The 16,580-nt window shown below is 49.1% G+C and overlaps 1 protein-coding gene across 2 annotated transcripts in view; it reads right to left on the bottom strand.

The window, feature by feature from the left end:
* The window catches only part of DENND2A (DENN domain containing 2A), a 91,003-nt gene extending 74,719 nt beyond the window's left edge, over positions 1-16,284 (bottom strand). Inside the window, exon 1 of one of the 2 annotated variants that reach the window (XM_066362882.1) lies at positions 15,732-16,282. In XM_066362882.1, coding sequence (XP_066218979.1) covers positions 15,732-16,033 — 302 coding nt within the window. In that variant the 5' untranslated portion in view covers positions 16,034-16,282. Of the gene's footprint in view, positions 1-15,731 lie in introns of both variants that reach the window. The other variant, XM_066362883.1, reaches the window with a different exon arrangement.
* Between the last annotated feature and the right edge of the window lie 296 nt (positions 16,285-16,580).

Genomic DNA, 16,580 nt, shown 5'->3' on the forward strand with positions numbered 1-16,580 from the left:
AGAAAGATTTATGGGGCTAGTGTTCTTTTTGTTGTTGGTGGTGGTTTTTTTTAATTGAATCTATTGGCGTGACACTGGTTAACACAATTATACAGGTTTCAGGTGCCCAATTCTACAACACATCTCTGTACCAAAACTCTTTGTTATTATTAGGATGTTGACAGATTTTTATAAAACAACAAAAAACAAAAACATCTGTCTCAAAGTGTCTAGGTAATATTAGCCACTAGGTCCTACAGAATGCCTTTTCCTTCTTTTAGGAAAAATAAATACGGTGTTCGGAGCTTCTCCGCCCACTATCAGAGGGGAAAACAGTCTAAGTGTTAGCAGGTTAAAGGAAATGAACCCGAGACTGAGGGTAAGACAAAGAATCAAAAAAGGACACAGAAACTGACAAGAAAAGAAACAGAGAAAGAATGATACTTAAACAGCCTGAGCCACAAAAGGCCATGAAACCACCAAAACACCCAGCAAGGCACAGACTGAGCAGGAGGCTACGCTAGGCCACCACCAGACACCTCTCCATTTGATGCAGGGTCCTGCTCATCAACATTTTTGCAGCTGAAATGTATTGTATTTTTTGCTCCATAAGACACACTTTTTTCCCCCAAAAGTGGAGGTGGAACATGTTCGTGTGAATGTTCATTGTTTTTTAGCTGCTGCGGGTTCTCAGACAACTAGAAGAGTATTTGAACATTAAAGTCTCTTCTCATTTGTTAGTAACAGTGCTAATGGTTGTTAATACTGCTGTTGAGTTTACATTGTTCAAATATTATTATGGTATATTTTGTTAAATATTTTAACACACCATTTGGTTCAGAATTCTTTTTTCTTACTTTCCTCCTTAAAATCCTAGGTGCATCTTATGGTCAGGTGCATCTTATGGAGTGAAAAATATGGTATACAGTAAATGAAATACTGTGTCCACGTGCATATCATGGGCAAGACAATGGCTAGAAAGTCCTCACACTCCTGGGCTTCTATGGACTAGAATTTCCCAGCCCCAACTTTGGTTCATGCTCTTTTCCTCAGCTGTCATCCTGCTCCTTCCTTGTTAATATTTTCCTACCTCAAAGTCTGGCTTAACTACTCAAGTTTTGCATGAAACCTACCTTGGCCACCACAAATTGAAGTTCTTCCCCCTCCTCTGTTTTTCCATAGCAGTTATTAATTTATCTACACTTGATTACTTAACTAAATGTGCATGACCTTGTGCTATCTCGTCTATGGTTAGCTTTGTTCCTTACATATGGTTTGGGGTTTTTTTCTTTGTTTTTAGTGAGAGAGACCAAGAGAGATACAGACAGAGACAGGAAGGGAGAGAGATGAGAGGCATCAACTCTTAGTTGCATCACTTTAGTGGTTCATTGATTGCCTTTCATACATGCCTTGACTGGGGGGTTCCAGTTGAGCCAGTGACCCCTTGCTTAAGCCAGTGACCTTGGGCTTCATGCAAGTGACCTTTGGGCTCAAACCAGAGAACCTGTGCTAACGCCAGATGAGCCTGAGCACAAGCCAGCAACCTCGGGGTTTCGAACCTGAGACCTTAGTGTTCCAGGTTGATACTCTATCCTAGGGGTCAGGAACCTTTTTGGCTGAGAGAGCCATGAACACCGCATATTTTAAAATGTAATTCCATGAGAGCCATACAACGACCCATGTACGTTAGGCATTATCCAATAAAAATTTGGCATTGTCCCGGAGGACAGCTGTGATTGGCTCCAGCCACCTGCAACCATGAACATGAGCAGTAGGAAATGAATGGATTGTAATACATGAGAATGTTTTACATATTTTTTTAAAAGACATTTTATTTTATTTTTTTCTTTTTACAGAGAGAGAGAGAAGAGTCAGAGAGAGGGATAGATAGGGACGGACAGACAGACAGGAACGGAGAGAGATGAGAAGCATCAATCATTAGTTTTTTGTTGCGACACCTTAGTTGTTCTTTGATTGCTTTCTCATGTGTGCCTTGACCGTGGGCTTTCAGCAGATTGAGTAACCCCTTGCTCAAGCTAGCGACCTTGGGTCCAAGCTGGTGAACTTTTGCTCATATCAGATGAGCCTGTGCTCAAGCTGGCGACCTCGGGGTCTCGAACCTGGGTCTTCCGGATCTCAGTCCAACGCTCTATCCACTGCGCCACTGCCTGGTCAGGCTGTTTTATATTTTTAACGTTATTATTTTTTTATTTTATTTTTTTTTCATTTTAGAGAGGAGAGAAAGAGAGAGAGAGAGAGAGAGAGAGAGAGAGGGAGAGAGGAGAGAGAGACAGAGAGAGAGGGTGGGGAGGAGCTGGAAGCATCAACTCCCATATGTGCCTTGACCAGGCAAGCCCAGGGTTTCAAACCGGCGACCTCAGCATTTCCAGGTCGACGCTTTATCCACTGAGCCACCACAGGTCAGGCCTTATTATTTTTTTTATTAAAGATTTGTCTGCGAGCCAGATGCAGCCATCAAAAGAGCCACATCTGGCTCGCGAGCCATAGGTTCCCGACCCCTGCTCTATCCACTGAGCCACCACCAATCAGGCTGTATATGTTTTATTCAAGGTTTCACATATTTATGTTTGGCACCGCTAATGAAACTACAATGATGAATGAATGGCTAACGTTTACTGAGCTCTTCCTCTTCTCTAGGAAAGATTCTACATGTCGGTTCACTGAATCCTCACACCTACTCCTTATAGATACAGAAGCCGGGGCCTAGGGAGATTAACTTTTCCAAGGCCACCTGCATGCTGCCTGAACCCAGGTTGTCAGACTTAAGAGTCTACTGTCTGATGCCCAAATGAGGGACCTGGGGACAGGAAACAGCCTCCTCTCCTGAATACACAGTAGCCACTTAGTAAATTCCAGCGATTGAGTTTTCTCCAAGTGCTCAGCCCTATCCACTTTCCTCCCTCCTCCATCCTGACTACACCCACCATTCCCACCCGGGCACCAAGGCACCACCTGGCCATCCCCTCTCCTTCCGCAGGCAGCCCGAGGGCTGTCATTTTGTAACTTGTTTTTCCAAACTCAAGGCTTTTCTGATGTCCATGTTAACCGGACCTCACCCAACAGTAATTCCCAGGAGTGGGGGAGGAATGTGGGGGTGGCAGGGTCCCCTGGGTCATCCGTCCTGGCCTCTGAGCACTAGAGAACCGGCCGGGGCTGCCAGGACTGATGCTCCCTGCACCCCGGAAGCAGCACCTGACAGGGTGCACCTGAAGGTCTGTCTGCTTCCCAGCTGTGCATCTCTGGCTCCCGCTGCACTGCGCCCCTCACTTCCTCAGTCCCCCACCCCCTCTCTCCCTCTCTCCTTCCTGCCTTCTTCTTCCTTTCCTCCCCCTCAGACCCTCTCCCACCCTCTTTTGCTGGCTTCTGTTCTCTTTCTTTCCATGAGCAGAGAGTTTCCAGCCTGGCTCCTGGCCAGCACATTTGGACAAAAGGCAGCAATCTTAGAGAGAGACGTCATCTCCCATCCCCTTTCCCGGGGCCGGCACCAGGGCTCTCCGGGCCCAGCGAGAGAGGAGGGGGCAGGGGCAGCTAGGCCCTGATCCCAGCTCTGGGGCCTCAGGGATGGCACATTGTGAGGGTCAAAAGCAAAAGGTTCAAAGCAGACAGACCCAGGTTCCAATTCCGGCTCTGCCACTTGAGAGTCCAGGGACCTGGGGTGAGTGACTCTCTAAGCCTTAGTTCTCTCCTCCGAAAAAGTGCTAATAGCAGCACCTCCTCTGAAAGCAAGTGGGATTGAGTGAGATCACACCTCTAAAGCCTTCGGCCCAAGCCTATCCCGTGAAAAGCACTCACAAACACATCTTCTGTCCTTATCAAGCGAACTTAACTCTGACAGATAATACCAGGTTGAGTAATGACACAGGACCTGATTTTAATAATAATAACACCTCCTCAACTCATCTGCACGGCTGCTTACCCTGTTTAAATGGTTCACGAGTATGAGAAAGCTGTAAAACGCACTCAAACATCGCCTCGCTGTCACAATGTCACCTGTCAAGGTTGATTTTGAAATTGGAAGGGGAGCCGACCCCCTTCCCTTCCCAGGAGAAGCCTGGGCACACTAGTGCTCAGCCACAATGTTAGAGGGTCAGGGAGGAAGAGCCTGTGCGGGTCAGCACAGCCTGCTCATCCTGACTCTCCTCCCCTTCCCTCCCTTCCCTTCCTCCACCCAGTTGCAGGCTCCTCACAGGCTGAGGTCGTGCTGTTTGTTTACCATACATGCCTGGGGTTTTGTACTCAGAGGTTATGCAATGCCTGGGAAGGCATCCTTTTCGTTTAGCTAAATTAGGAGATATGGGAAATGGTCCTTCCCCTACGATTTTAGGTAGTTAATCTGAGCCAGCATGGATGGATTTTAAATTAATCAATGAAACAATCAACGAGTTGGATGCAGTACTACCTGTTAGGTGCTGTTGGGAAATACACAAATATTTGGTCCCTGCCTTAGATCTAAAGATACAACCTGTGGAGGGAAAGGGGTTCTATGGAAAGTAACCCCCGCAGGGTGATCTGTTCATAAACCCCAAACTGGGCAGGTCACGAGGCAGTCAAGCCCCAGGCCTATCACTTTAGTGAAAGGCTTATTTATCTTTGCCTTAAGCAAGCCCTGTCCATTGTTTTAGCGCATCTAGTTAATCCCCCTTTGAAATAAGAGTAACCACCCTCCAGAGAGCCCATAATCTTGGTAACGATTTTGTAAACCAATCCCAGCCTTGCTTTCCCCCACCTCCATACAACTTTACCATCCCTCTCTAATTTCAAATGCATAGAAGAAACTGCAAAACCATCTCTTTCCAGAGCATTTGGGATCTTGCTTCCCAGCAGTTGTCCTCAGTTTTGGCTCAAACAAACTCATAAAAATTCTCTACATGTTGGACGGTCCTTAGATCGACGAAACCCAAACAACCAAAGAGTGATAAAAGATGGCAATTGTTCAAGACAAAAAAAAAAAAGACAAGATCAGTCCAGGAAATGCCTGACACATGTTTACCAAGAGTCACAATATAGAGATTGATTTCAGGACTAAATTGAATTGCACTGGTAAATGTCACAAAACCAATATAAACGAGAGGAATTTAGAAGCAAGCAACGAAAGTCAGAGGTATCATGGATTGCTCGGCGTGTTTGGGTCCTTAAAGGCTAGACTGGGTTCCAGTGGCAGGGGAAGGAGGGTGTGTTCATGGGAGGCAGGAGCAAGAAGAGATGCAGGGGTACCAGTGTCTCCTCAATGAAGTCAATTAAAAAAAATAAATGGCCTGATTGCGTGGTGGCGCAATGGATAGAGCATCGGATTGGGATGCGGAGGACCCAGGTTCAAGACCCCGAGGTTGCCAGCTTGAGCGCGGGCTCCTCTGGCTTGAGCAAAGCTCACCAGCTTAGATCCAAGGTCACTGGCTCGAGCAAGGGGTCACTCGGTCTGCCGTAGGCCCCCAGTCAAGGCACATGTAAAGCCAGGAGGCACGGCCAGGGCTATCAGGGCTGCCATCACAGCCGCCCAGCCCGTGCAGGTTCGCATTGGATTCGGACAGTCGGTAAAGAAACAGCGGAGCCAAAAACTGATGGGCCATAGCCTTTAATCCTACCTTGCACCCGGCGGGCAAGTAAAAATACACACTGGGCTCCAAAACCCAGTCACACTCAGTGCTCACAAAGCCACTGACTTATCCGAGTTTCCTAGAATCAAAGGTTTCTAGCTCACCAACCTTATTCTCCTCAGTTCCCCGTTTTCTTCCTTATCCCAGATACAAACTCTACACAAACTGGCATCTCACTCAGCACTCCGCCATCTTGGCTGCTTCTCCTGGCCTCCTCCACGTGGCCTCCTTTAGCTGCTGGCTCTACTCTCTCCGCTCTCTCATGCTAACCTCAGGAACCAAGCGCCGAGTCCCGTTCTGCCTCCCTTTTATAGTGTAGAAATCCAAACCCTTAATCCAATATACATAATAGGGAAGTCTCTAATACAAAGTCACTTCTCTGAGGCATGATAGGATTGTACCGCCCTACAGCAAAAAGGGTGGGAAAGGCTTAATCCCAAAACCAAGCCCCAGGTTACAACGATCTCCAACACACATTAATATCACCTGGGCGACTGCCTCCTCGTGTTATCTTTAACAAAGTGAGCATAATACATTTTATCCGCCCAACAGCACATATGAGAAAGCAATCAATGAACAACTAAAGTGCCACAACGAAAAACTGATGATTGATGCTTCTCATCTCTCCGCGTTCCTGTCTGTCTGTCCCTATCTATCCCTCTCTCTGACTCTCACTCTGTCTCTGTTAAAAAAAAAAAAGTAAAATAAAATGGTACAAGAAAAAAAATGGCTATATTTAGGGTAATTAGTTATTTCCCTGCGGGCCAGCTTTATTTAAAACCCCCCCACAAAAGCAGGGGTGCTCCTGCCCAGGACAAAGAATGGCCAGAGCACTGGCATGTGCAATGGAACTGGTTAGAGGGCTAGGCTGGGGGATAGTCTTTTCTTAAGAGAGAGACAGGAGAGATGAGAAGCGTCAACTTGTAGTTACGGCACTTGAGTTGTTCAGTGATTGCTTCCTCGTATGTGTCTTGTCCAGGGGGCTCCAGCTGAGCCAGTGATCCCTTGCTCAAGCCAGCGACCTTGGGCTCAAGCCAGTATCACATCAATGACCCTATGCTCAAGCTGGTGACCTTGGGGTTTCGAATCTGGGATGTTGGTATCCCAGGTCAATGCTCTATCCACTGTGACACCACTGGTCAGGTGAGGCTTGGGGAAATTCTGAAAGTAGAAGGGAGGAGTTAAGGTTGGCTACCTTTGGAAAATAAAGAGGAGACATGATGAAGGCGGTAAGGTTAAAATGTCAGTCAAGAGGAATCATGCAGAGTAGGCAATCAGAGGTAAAGATCTCAGTAGGTATGGTGCAGGAACAGCCTGGAGGTGTGAGGTTGGGAGGGAGCCGGAGATCCTGAGAGCAGGAATGAGCTCTCTGGGAGAATGGAAGGAAAAGGAGAGTGGAGAATGGAGCCCTGGGGGTTACTCCCACGTGGCCCTCACTCAGCTCTTGACTCAATTTCTTTATTGGAGCCTTCTGACTAGGTGTGGTCTGATGGCTGAAAACATGCTTTGGGCTTCTTTTCTTCCCTTCACAGTGTCTAGCCCAGATCTTGGTCTGCTCTGGGTGTGGCACGAATATGTTAAATGAGAAGAAAAAAAAAAACAGTGGAGATTTTTTTTTTTAAAAGACAATTAGGACAACCAAAACAGTATGGTGTCTCAGATGAGGAGGCAATGTTTAAAATACTTAACAGAGGTGTGGCTCACACACCAGCCAATCAGAATGGCCTTGTTGTTAATCCTTTAATGGTTGAATCTTGGTGGGAGGTCTCAAAAGTCCAGAGAGTGTAGGATAGTCAAGCTCAGGACCAAATAGCACAGAAGCACTTCAGCACCTGGGGGAGCAGCACAGAGGGGCCTGTACACCCCAGTTTGACATCACCTTTGCTCTGCTTATAGCAGGGAGCGCCAAAACAAAGAGAAGGGAAACCTGGCCATTAGATGCAGCAGCAGTAACCTGGGAAAACGTCCCAGCAGATGGTCAGGGATGGAGGTCGGGGATGGCAGCTGGATTTCAGGGATGGGAGGAGCCTGCAGACCTGCCTCCAGCCACTGGCTCTGCCCACAGCTCTGTCTTCCACAGCTCTGTCTTCCGGTCCTAAAGGCAGCCTTCTCCTTTTCACTCCAGCCACCTGGCAGCCCAAGCCCAGGGTTGTGTGTGCACCTAGCAGCGGCCTCGCTGACCCTCTCCCCCACCTCCCTCTTCTCTCTCCCAGGATGCTGGCCGTCCAGTGTTCCGGTGGAAGGAGAGCCTGGAGTAAAAGCTCTCCCAGCCCTGTTGCTAAAGTGCCTGACTCTGCATCTGAGTCTTGTTGTCTGGGAGGCATCAGCAGCCCTCTCCTCCCTGATGGTTCCCACCAGGTCACATGCACCAGGGCAGCCTGGAGGGTAAACAGAGAGTGCTGGCCCCCTTTTGATGTCCTGGGAGCTTGTGTGTGTGTCTGCTGATTGTCACAAACAGATGGTGAAATGGACCAGATGTAAAGGATGACAGTCACCACAAGAAGCCAGGGAGCCAGTCATACTTGGGACCATACACTTCATTCCAAATCTGAGCCAATCTCACCTACGGCTCAGAGTTTTACGCAGAGACCACTCTGAGCTCCGGAGAGCAGGAGGCACTACCTGGCCGAAGCCTGAGCACGGGCCAGCTGCTGCGGAAGGTCCTGTGCCTTCCCTGCCACACCCTGACCAAGTCTGTGGCTGAGGGACTGCTCCCATTCCATCTGCAGGGGACGCAAGTTCTACATCTCAGCCTGCCCATCGTGCCTGTCTAGTGACCAAATCAGAGCTCTACAGCTTCTTCCCCAACTGAATTCTCCCTTGACCATGCAAGGTCGATTTTAACCCTAATTTGCCTCATGATCCCATCCAAGTGCCTCTGCTTGGTCATCTGAGGAGCTTGAGCCTATACTTCCCAGGAACATGAGAAGCACAAATAAAATTATAGAAGCATCCCATTTTAATGGTTCCAGTTTGCTGGAAAAAGGCAGTCAGTTGTTATTTTTTCCATGGTGATCTGCGGTGGCAGGCAGAGTGGCACCCTTCTCCTCTGACTCACTCAGTGGGGACGAGAGTTTGCACGCAGCATCGGGTGTCCACCTGACCCACTTTCTTCCCTGGGCTCAGCTCAGGCCTCTACTTCCCTCTAGGGGGGCTATAACAGGCTGGGGGGTGAGGACAGAAGGATGGTATAAAATTATGTCTGCCCGTGTCAATGCGCCTGGACCACTTATTGTTAGGCGTCCCAGGTGCATATACAGTTGCCCCAGCTGTTATCCATCGTGAATTTGCAGAGCACTAAGTGATAAATCAAATTCCACTCTTACTACATCTTCCCTTCTGAGAAGCTAGGAAGTATCAATATAAGGAAGAAAGAGGGAGGTTCTTTAGATTATTCCCCTGGGTTGGCTCTTGTGGATAAGTCACCCACCCACCCCAGGGTTCAGCCTGTGTGCATGTGGAACCATGGTGGGGTGGGGTCAAGGTTACGGGGACACGAAACCTGCAACCAGAGACAAAACTGGGTAATTTGTTGGGTGACATTCTATAAAACAAAAAATGTCTTAGGAACTCTTTAATTTTGGGGGCAGGGTTAGGGGAAGGAGAGCACAGAGGGACAAATATACGGTGACAGAAAATGATTTGACTTTGAGTGATGGGCACACAATGCAATCAACAGTTCAAACGCCATAGAGATGTTCCACCTGAAACCTATGTACCCTTATAGGTCAATGTCACCCCATTAAATATACAAAAACAAAACAAAAGAAAAACAAAGAAGAAACTCTCATTTTAACATTTTGCCTTTTTAAACTTAACACAACTCAAAATAAGAGATTGCCTCTTCAAATGTGCCACACTATGAATTTTAATTGTTATAACAACTTAAATAGGAAATTCAGTGGAGAACTAGGGTGAGGAGAATTAGTTAGGGGGGAGAGAGGTAATATATTTTATAATTTTTTAAAGATTAACCGTCAGAATCTCATTTTTCTTTCTTATGTTTGGAATCTCATTTTAAAAACATCCATCACTGGGCACAAATATATTCACCATACATTTGGCTTTGAAATCTATTTCAATTTAGCAATTCCACTTCTAGGAATTTATTTTACAGAAATAATGGAATAAGTGCTGGAGAGTATTTCTGGTGGATAAAATCAGAAATAGCCCTGGCCGGATAATTTGGTTGTTTAAAGCTGTGGTATTCAACCTGGTCCCTACCACCCACTAGTAGGCGTTCCAGCTTTCAGGTGGGCGGTAGCAGAGCAACCAAAGTATAAATAAAAAGATAGATTTAACTACAGTAAGTTGTTTCATAAAGATTTATTCTGCCAAACTTAGCGAAAATCTGACATAAAGTACTTGGTAAGTAATTATTATTATATGCTTTAACTTGCTGTAACTCTGCTTTATAAATTTTATAAAGTAAAGTTACTTCCCTACTTTATAAATCATCATTACTGTGGAACTGGTGGGCGGTTAGAAAATTTTACTACTAACAGAGATACAAAAGTAGGCGGTAGGTATAAAAAGGTTGACTACCCCTGGGTTAGAGCATTGTCCCGGTATGCAAAGGGTGCCGGGTTTTGCACATACAAGAACAGATCAATGTTTCTGTCTCTTGTTCTCCCTCTCTTCCCATCTCTAAAATCAGTAAAAAAAAAAAAAAAAGCTTAAGTACAATTTTTTAGAAATTAAAACAATAAAATGCATTTGATACTCTGCTTGAACCAGTCTGACAAATCCTCCTGATAAGACAGAGTCCATGGAAGGCCTGGGTACCATGAAAGAACAGTCATGGGCATAGTCACGGCCACAGTCAAGGCTTCCTGTCCTGACCCCACTCTCCAGGTCCATCTTGCTCTCCATTCCTCCTGAAGAAGAGCAGGGAGGCTAACCTCTTTCCTAAGCCTGCTGTGAGGGTGACTCGCCCCTCCCTTCCCTAAGGTCAGGGGGAAAATTAGTAACTTGGTTTTCGGTAGTTCAGCCAGAAAAGGGGGTCTCGGGCTAACCTCTCTGTTAGCCAGCTGCAGGCCCAGGACAAGAGTGTCAAAGGGAAACCAAAGACAAAGCCACTCTGGGCTCCAGCTGGCAAAGAGCTTAACTTCTAGGCAGACTGAGAGTCCGGCTACGCTTTTGCCCAAATCAGACAATGATTCTAACACAAGGGGAAAAGATAGTCTGATATATTGCTTCCTGATACATTGTTGTGTTTTGGACAACAAGTGTAGAGAAGTGAGTTGATCACTTGCCTCAGTTCCAGGCGCTGACTTGCCTCCTGTAATGAAAGGGGAAGATGTGCCTGTCAATCCTTGTGTTAGTTAGCCAGTGTGGAGGATTCCAAGAGGGCCTGTGATACTTGCGGAGGCTGCCTTATTCTGGTGAAGAAAGGATCCATGCCCGGGCACGGAAGACTGTAAGTGACACAAGGCACAGCCGGGGTCAGCCTTGTGAGTACCTGTGAGGCAGTCCATGGACCTTCAGGAAGCAAAAAAGGAACTGAGGTTCCTGAGATAGTGGGTGAGCCCGAGTCAATTTTGCCCATTGCCAAAGAAACAACTGCCTGCAAGGTATATTTGAGAGTTGTTAGGAAAGTCCCTGACCTTGAAAACGGCTGCCTGATTATCCTGTCAGAGTTGCTAAAATTCAACCCTTAGAGAGTCATTCCTTTTTACTGAGACTTTAAGCACGAGAAATTGTGAACTATAATTCTCCTAGCTTCTTTCCAATTTAGAAGACATGGGTCAGAGAACAAATACACTTGACTATCAGGAGGGAAGTAGAAGGAAACCGTAGGTCAGACGCTCAGCAATCAAGAAAGATTCCAGCCTGGCCTGTGGTGGCGCAGTGGATAGTGTCAACCTTGAACGCTGAGGTCCCCGGTTCAAAACCCTGGCTTGCCTGGTCAAGGCACATGTGGGAGTTGACGCTTCCTGCTCCTCCCCCTCTTCTTTCTCCCTCTCTCTCTCTCTCTCTCTCTCTCTCTCTCTCCCTCCCTCCCTCCCTCCCTCCCTCTCCTCCTTCCCTAAGATGAATAAATAATTTTTTTAAAAAGGTTCCAGATGAAAAGACAAAGGCGCATGGTGCAGCACTGTGTATAGTCATATTGGACTAGATAACTCCACCTGCAGAAGGCTTGTCGTTATGCTTTTAGGGGTTCTGTTCAAAAAATGCCTCACACACACACACACACACACACACACCCATGCAGTTTCACACGAATATGTTTGTTGCCAGCCTCCTGATCTGCACCTGTTCAGATGGCTTTAGATCTTGCACCTGTTGAAGGCTGACTACGCAGTTGATTTCATTATGAGTAACAGGCTTCCTAACTTTTTTTTTTTTTTTTTCAGAGACAGAGAGAGAGTCAGCGAGAGGGATAGACAGGGACAGACAGACAGGAATGGAGAGATGAGAAGCATCAATCATTAGTTTTTCGTTGCGCGTTGCAACACCTTAGTTGTTCATTGATTGCTTTCTCATATGTGCCTTGACTGCAGGCCTTCAGCAGACCAAGTAACCCCTTGCTGGAGCCAGCGACCTTGGGCTCAAGCTGGTGGGCTTTTGCTCAAACCAGATGAGCCCGCGCTCAAGCTGGCGAGCTCGGGGTCTCGAACCTGGATCTTCCGCATCCCAGTCCGACACTCTATCCACTGCGTCACCGCCTGGTCAGGCAGGCTTCCTAACTTTAACTTCTATAGGATCCTTGCTTTTGGACTCAGGTTTTTGTCCCCTTCTGGCTCTAATGAGCTCTCTAGGTGATTGTTAAAGAAGCCACTCTCAACCTTGGCTCTACCTTAAAATCACGCGGGACCTTTCAAAGATCCTGATGTGCAGGGCCCATTGTCAGGGATTTTGACTGAACTAGTCTGGGGTGGAGCCCAGGCATCGTTGTTTCTGGGCTCTGCACTGTATATTCTAATGTGCACCCCAAGTTAAAATGTTATATGACGGGGCATGGGAGAACAGCAGAATCCTCATACCTAATCACTGTTAATTTAAGACATCTATAGTTGGCAAGAAATGGTTTAGACTTTGGAAAGCACATAGGAACACAGTGACGTAGATTCTGCAGGCCCTGTCCCTTCTGCAGAAACCATAGGGAAGGGCCCAGCTGGGGGATCTGTGGCTGGGTCCACAGAACGTGTCAGCTCTTCGCTCGAATTCCTTGTTCTTCTGCAACATTCCTTGTGTTGCAGCAAACAAGATTCCACCCTCCCTGGCTTTTCTCAGAGTGGATTCCTGATCTCCTGAGTCTCATCCTCTCCTCATCCCTGAGAAGCAGGCTTAACATCAGGTCTGAAGGCAGGAAGACCGGACCACTTGGGGAAGTGGAGTTGCTCATCTGAGAATCCTCGAATGTTGTTCCCACTCTCCCTGTGTCCCTTTGGTCAGGCTTTCCGGATGCTGTCCTTCCCAGCAGGGTCCTTCCCTGTGTGGCCCCTTCTTCAGACTAGAGTCTCAGCCCACCCATCTATGAGCCACACTATGATGTGCCTGTTTCATCCTGCAGGGTTGGGTACCCTGGTGGTACCATTCCTTGAAGTCGGTATCACCTCTTCCTACATTTAAGGGGCTATGGCTCCTCCATACAGGATTCCTGGGCCCTAGCTACCCTCTGCCACTGCTGCCCACAAGCCCGAGCTGACACTCAGCCCCCACAGAAATGCAGTATGTCCCCAGGTCATAACAGGAAGATGGTATAGGAAGATAGTAGTGTGGAATTTTATCTTCCCATCTTCTGTAAAGTGGACAGGAGCATTTTTTTCCTCTGTCGCTCTTTAGTCTTTGCACAAAGAGCCACAAGACAAATTCCCAGCTGAGTTCAGTTACAGGAAAAATTTTGTTCTGAAAATCAACTTGTATGCTTTCTGTTGTCCCAAATCCAAAACTATGCAATCCAGTGTATTTTTGTTTGTCTCTAAGCTGCCAGCAAATCGCGAGCCAAAGGCATTGTCCAAGTGTTGTGATCTGCTCAACTCAGGCCATTCAGAATACCCATTCCTCCTGCTTTGCTTTGTTTTCCCCTGAGCTCTTCCACGCTGAGTTAGTCTAAGCTGTCTCGCTCGGTGCCCAAGCCTGTCACCAGATTCTACCTCTTTCTCTCTTGGATTGTTCGGTTACACCTCACCACCGCCACCGTCCTGCCTGGGTGCCACAGGGCTGTGGCTTCACCATCCTCCGTATGTGAACCTTCTAAGATGCCAAGCGGATCCCATCACTCCCGCTTCACTGAGAGCCTGTTTGCTGCCCGGAGTGCACTATAGCCACGAATTCTTCCCACAATCGCCTGTCCCCTGCCTGCCCTCTTAAAGAGGTTGTCAGGGCCAGCCGTCTCTGTGGGCCTCCCTGAGCTGGGCAGCCCTGTTCTGGGTCGTCCAGGCATGGCACCCTCACAGCCAGGCCAGACCAGGACTGGTTTTGGTGTTTCATTTGACTGTCCAACTTGGACGCTAAATTCCTGGAAGGAAGGGGGATATTAGTTACTGGGTCCTAAACACCTGGCACATAGATATATGTTAAGTCAATGAATACACAACATAGGCAGGCTTCAAATCTTCTGGAACAAAAGGACTGGAAGCCACCAGCCTCTTCACTACCCTTCCTCAAAAACAGTCACTGTTTGCCCTTGACTTAGGGCAGAATTCTTCTCCGCCCTAAGCAGACACCCTAAAGACTTCCTACTCCACTCCTTTGCTATGTTTCATATCTGATAATACAACCAGAAAGGATTAAAAGTAATTTTTTAAATTTATTTATTATAGCCTGACCAGGCAGTGGCGCAGTGGATAGAGCGTCGGACTGGGATGTGAAGGACCCAGGTTCGAGACCCCAGGGTCGCCAGCTCCAGCACAGGCTCATCTGGTTTGAGCAAAGCTCATCAGCCTGGCCCAAGGTTGCTGGCTCAAGCAAGCAGTTACTCGGTCTGCTGAAGGCCCACGGTCAAGGCACATATGAGAAAGCAATCAATGAACAACTAAGGTGTCGCAAGGAAAAACTAATGATTGATGCTTCTCATCTCTCTCTGTTCCTGTCTGTCTGTCCCTATCTATCCCTCTCTCTGTCTCTGAAAAAATAAAATAAAATAAAAATAAAATAAAATTTATTTATTGTAGAAAGAGAAGAGAGAGAGACACCCAGAATCATCAATCTGTTTCTGTATCTGTACTGACTGGGGACCAAACCCGCAATCTTTGTGAGTCAGGGCAACGCTTGAACCAAACTATCAGGCAGGGCACAAGCAGAAGGAGTTTTGTTCTTTTCTTTTATATAGTAACCACCGAGTGTGCAAAAGTTTAATAACAAAATCACTGGAGAGTGCCTGTTATAACTCTATTGCTCGGGCCATCGTTACCTGTGTAATTTGGAGTACTGGAGAAGTCACACGCCTGAAGCACATCTCAACACCAGCTAGAGTCGCCAGCTCCTTCCCCAGCACCCACTGGTCCAAGCAGCCACCGCACTTTCCTAGCCCCGATCTGTGCCCCCAGAGGGCACTGCTCAGTTTTCCCACCCTCCCCTCAAGGGCAGATTCCCCGCCGAGGTCTGGCTGTTCTCAGTGGTTTCAATCAACTTCTCTGCGACGCTCGTAAATATCATCACGTCCTCGGCTGAGCTTCCCCCGGGCTCCATGGGCTCCCAACTGTCCTTAGGGGAAGAGCAGGAGCAAGATCATTCCATCCTGGTTACCTTCCTGCTTTCCCAAGACGGCAGATCCTGACTCGGCGAGGGAGGGCTGGCTGCTCAGCCACACTCGATTCTTTCTACACACACACAAGCGCGCGCGCACGCACACACACACTCTCTCACGCCCCCTGGGACCCCGCACGGCTCAGGGAGGGGGTTCTGCCCAGTGCATGCAGGTCTCCGGGGCTTCCCGGCTCGGTCCTGGAAGTCACCCCGAGCCCCCGTCGGGAAGTCTGCGCAGCACTGTGCTCACGTCCTGCAGGTCGGGCTGAAGCACCTCGGTCCCGCGTCAGCACACGGGAAACCCAGGCTGCGGTCTGCAAACAGCCGCTTCCCAGACCCGGGTTGGGGCAGCTCCAGTGGTCTCCTCCCTTTCCCCCGGCGCGTCCCCTTCTCGGTCCTCGGTCCCCAGAGCGTCCCCCGCACCGCCCCCCGGCCCAGTCCTACCTCCAGGCGGGCCGCGGCTCCGCGGCGCAGCTCGGGGGCGCCCAGGCGGGCGGGGGCTGCAGGCGGCGGGGGCCCGGGGCGCCATGGCCCGCAGCCCTCCGCCCTGGGATCGGCCGGGCCTCTGCTGGAGAGCCGCGCTCCTTGCGCTCGCGTCCCCGCCGCCCCGCCGCGGCCGTGGGCGAGTGCAAGGCGGGCTCGGGCCGCGGCGCCCTCCCCTCCCCGCCCGCGCGGCGGCTCTGTGCCGGCCGCGCGCCCGCCGGCCCCCGCCCGTCGCCCCCTGTCCGCCGCTCCAGTGAGCTCATCCGCAGCTGGCGGGCGCCCGGCCCGTAGCCACGGCAACGCCTCTCCGAGGGCCGCGCGGACTCAGGCAGCTCCCGTAAACAGGACCTTCTGCCGGACTCTTCCCCTCGCCTTTTTTGGGGGTGGGGAGAGGGTGGCTTAACCCTTTCTTTGCTGGTGACCACCGAATGGCATTCTCCATCTCCACCAGCCCGGGCCGAGACCTTGAGACAGATGCACCGAGGTGGCGGCGACACTCCCTGCCTTCAGTTCACTCCAGTAGTTGAACGCGTTTTTGGAGGCGGGGACTAGGGAGTCAGCCACAGCCACCCTGTCCCCTGCAACTGGCAGTCACCCAGGCAATGAAAGCCCAGGGTGTCGGAGCGCCGGGCCAAGAACTCTCAAACCCGGAAAGGTGGCGAAGTCAGGGACAGCTTCCCAGAGGAGAAAGCACTTTATAGTGCCCGCTGCCGCCACTGACGTAGGACAATCAAGGCACACAGATCGCAGGGTTTAGGACTACCAACTAAGTAGTACACGTGAAAATGCTGTGGGCATTTCATGCCGAGG

This window comes from Saccopteryx leptura, chromosome 2 (genome assembly GCF_036850995.1).
Source record: "Saccopteryx leptura isolate mSacLep1 chromosome 2, mSacLep1_pri_phased_curated, whole genome shotgun sequence".
Lineage (NCBI taxonomy): Eukaryota > Metazoa > Chordata > Mammalia > Chiroptera > Emballonuridae > Saccopteryx > Saccopteryx leptura.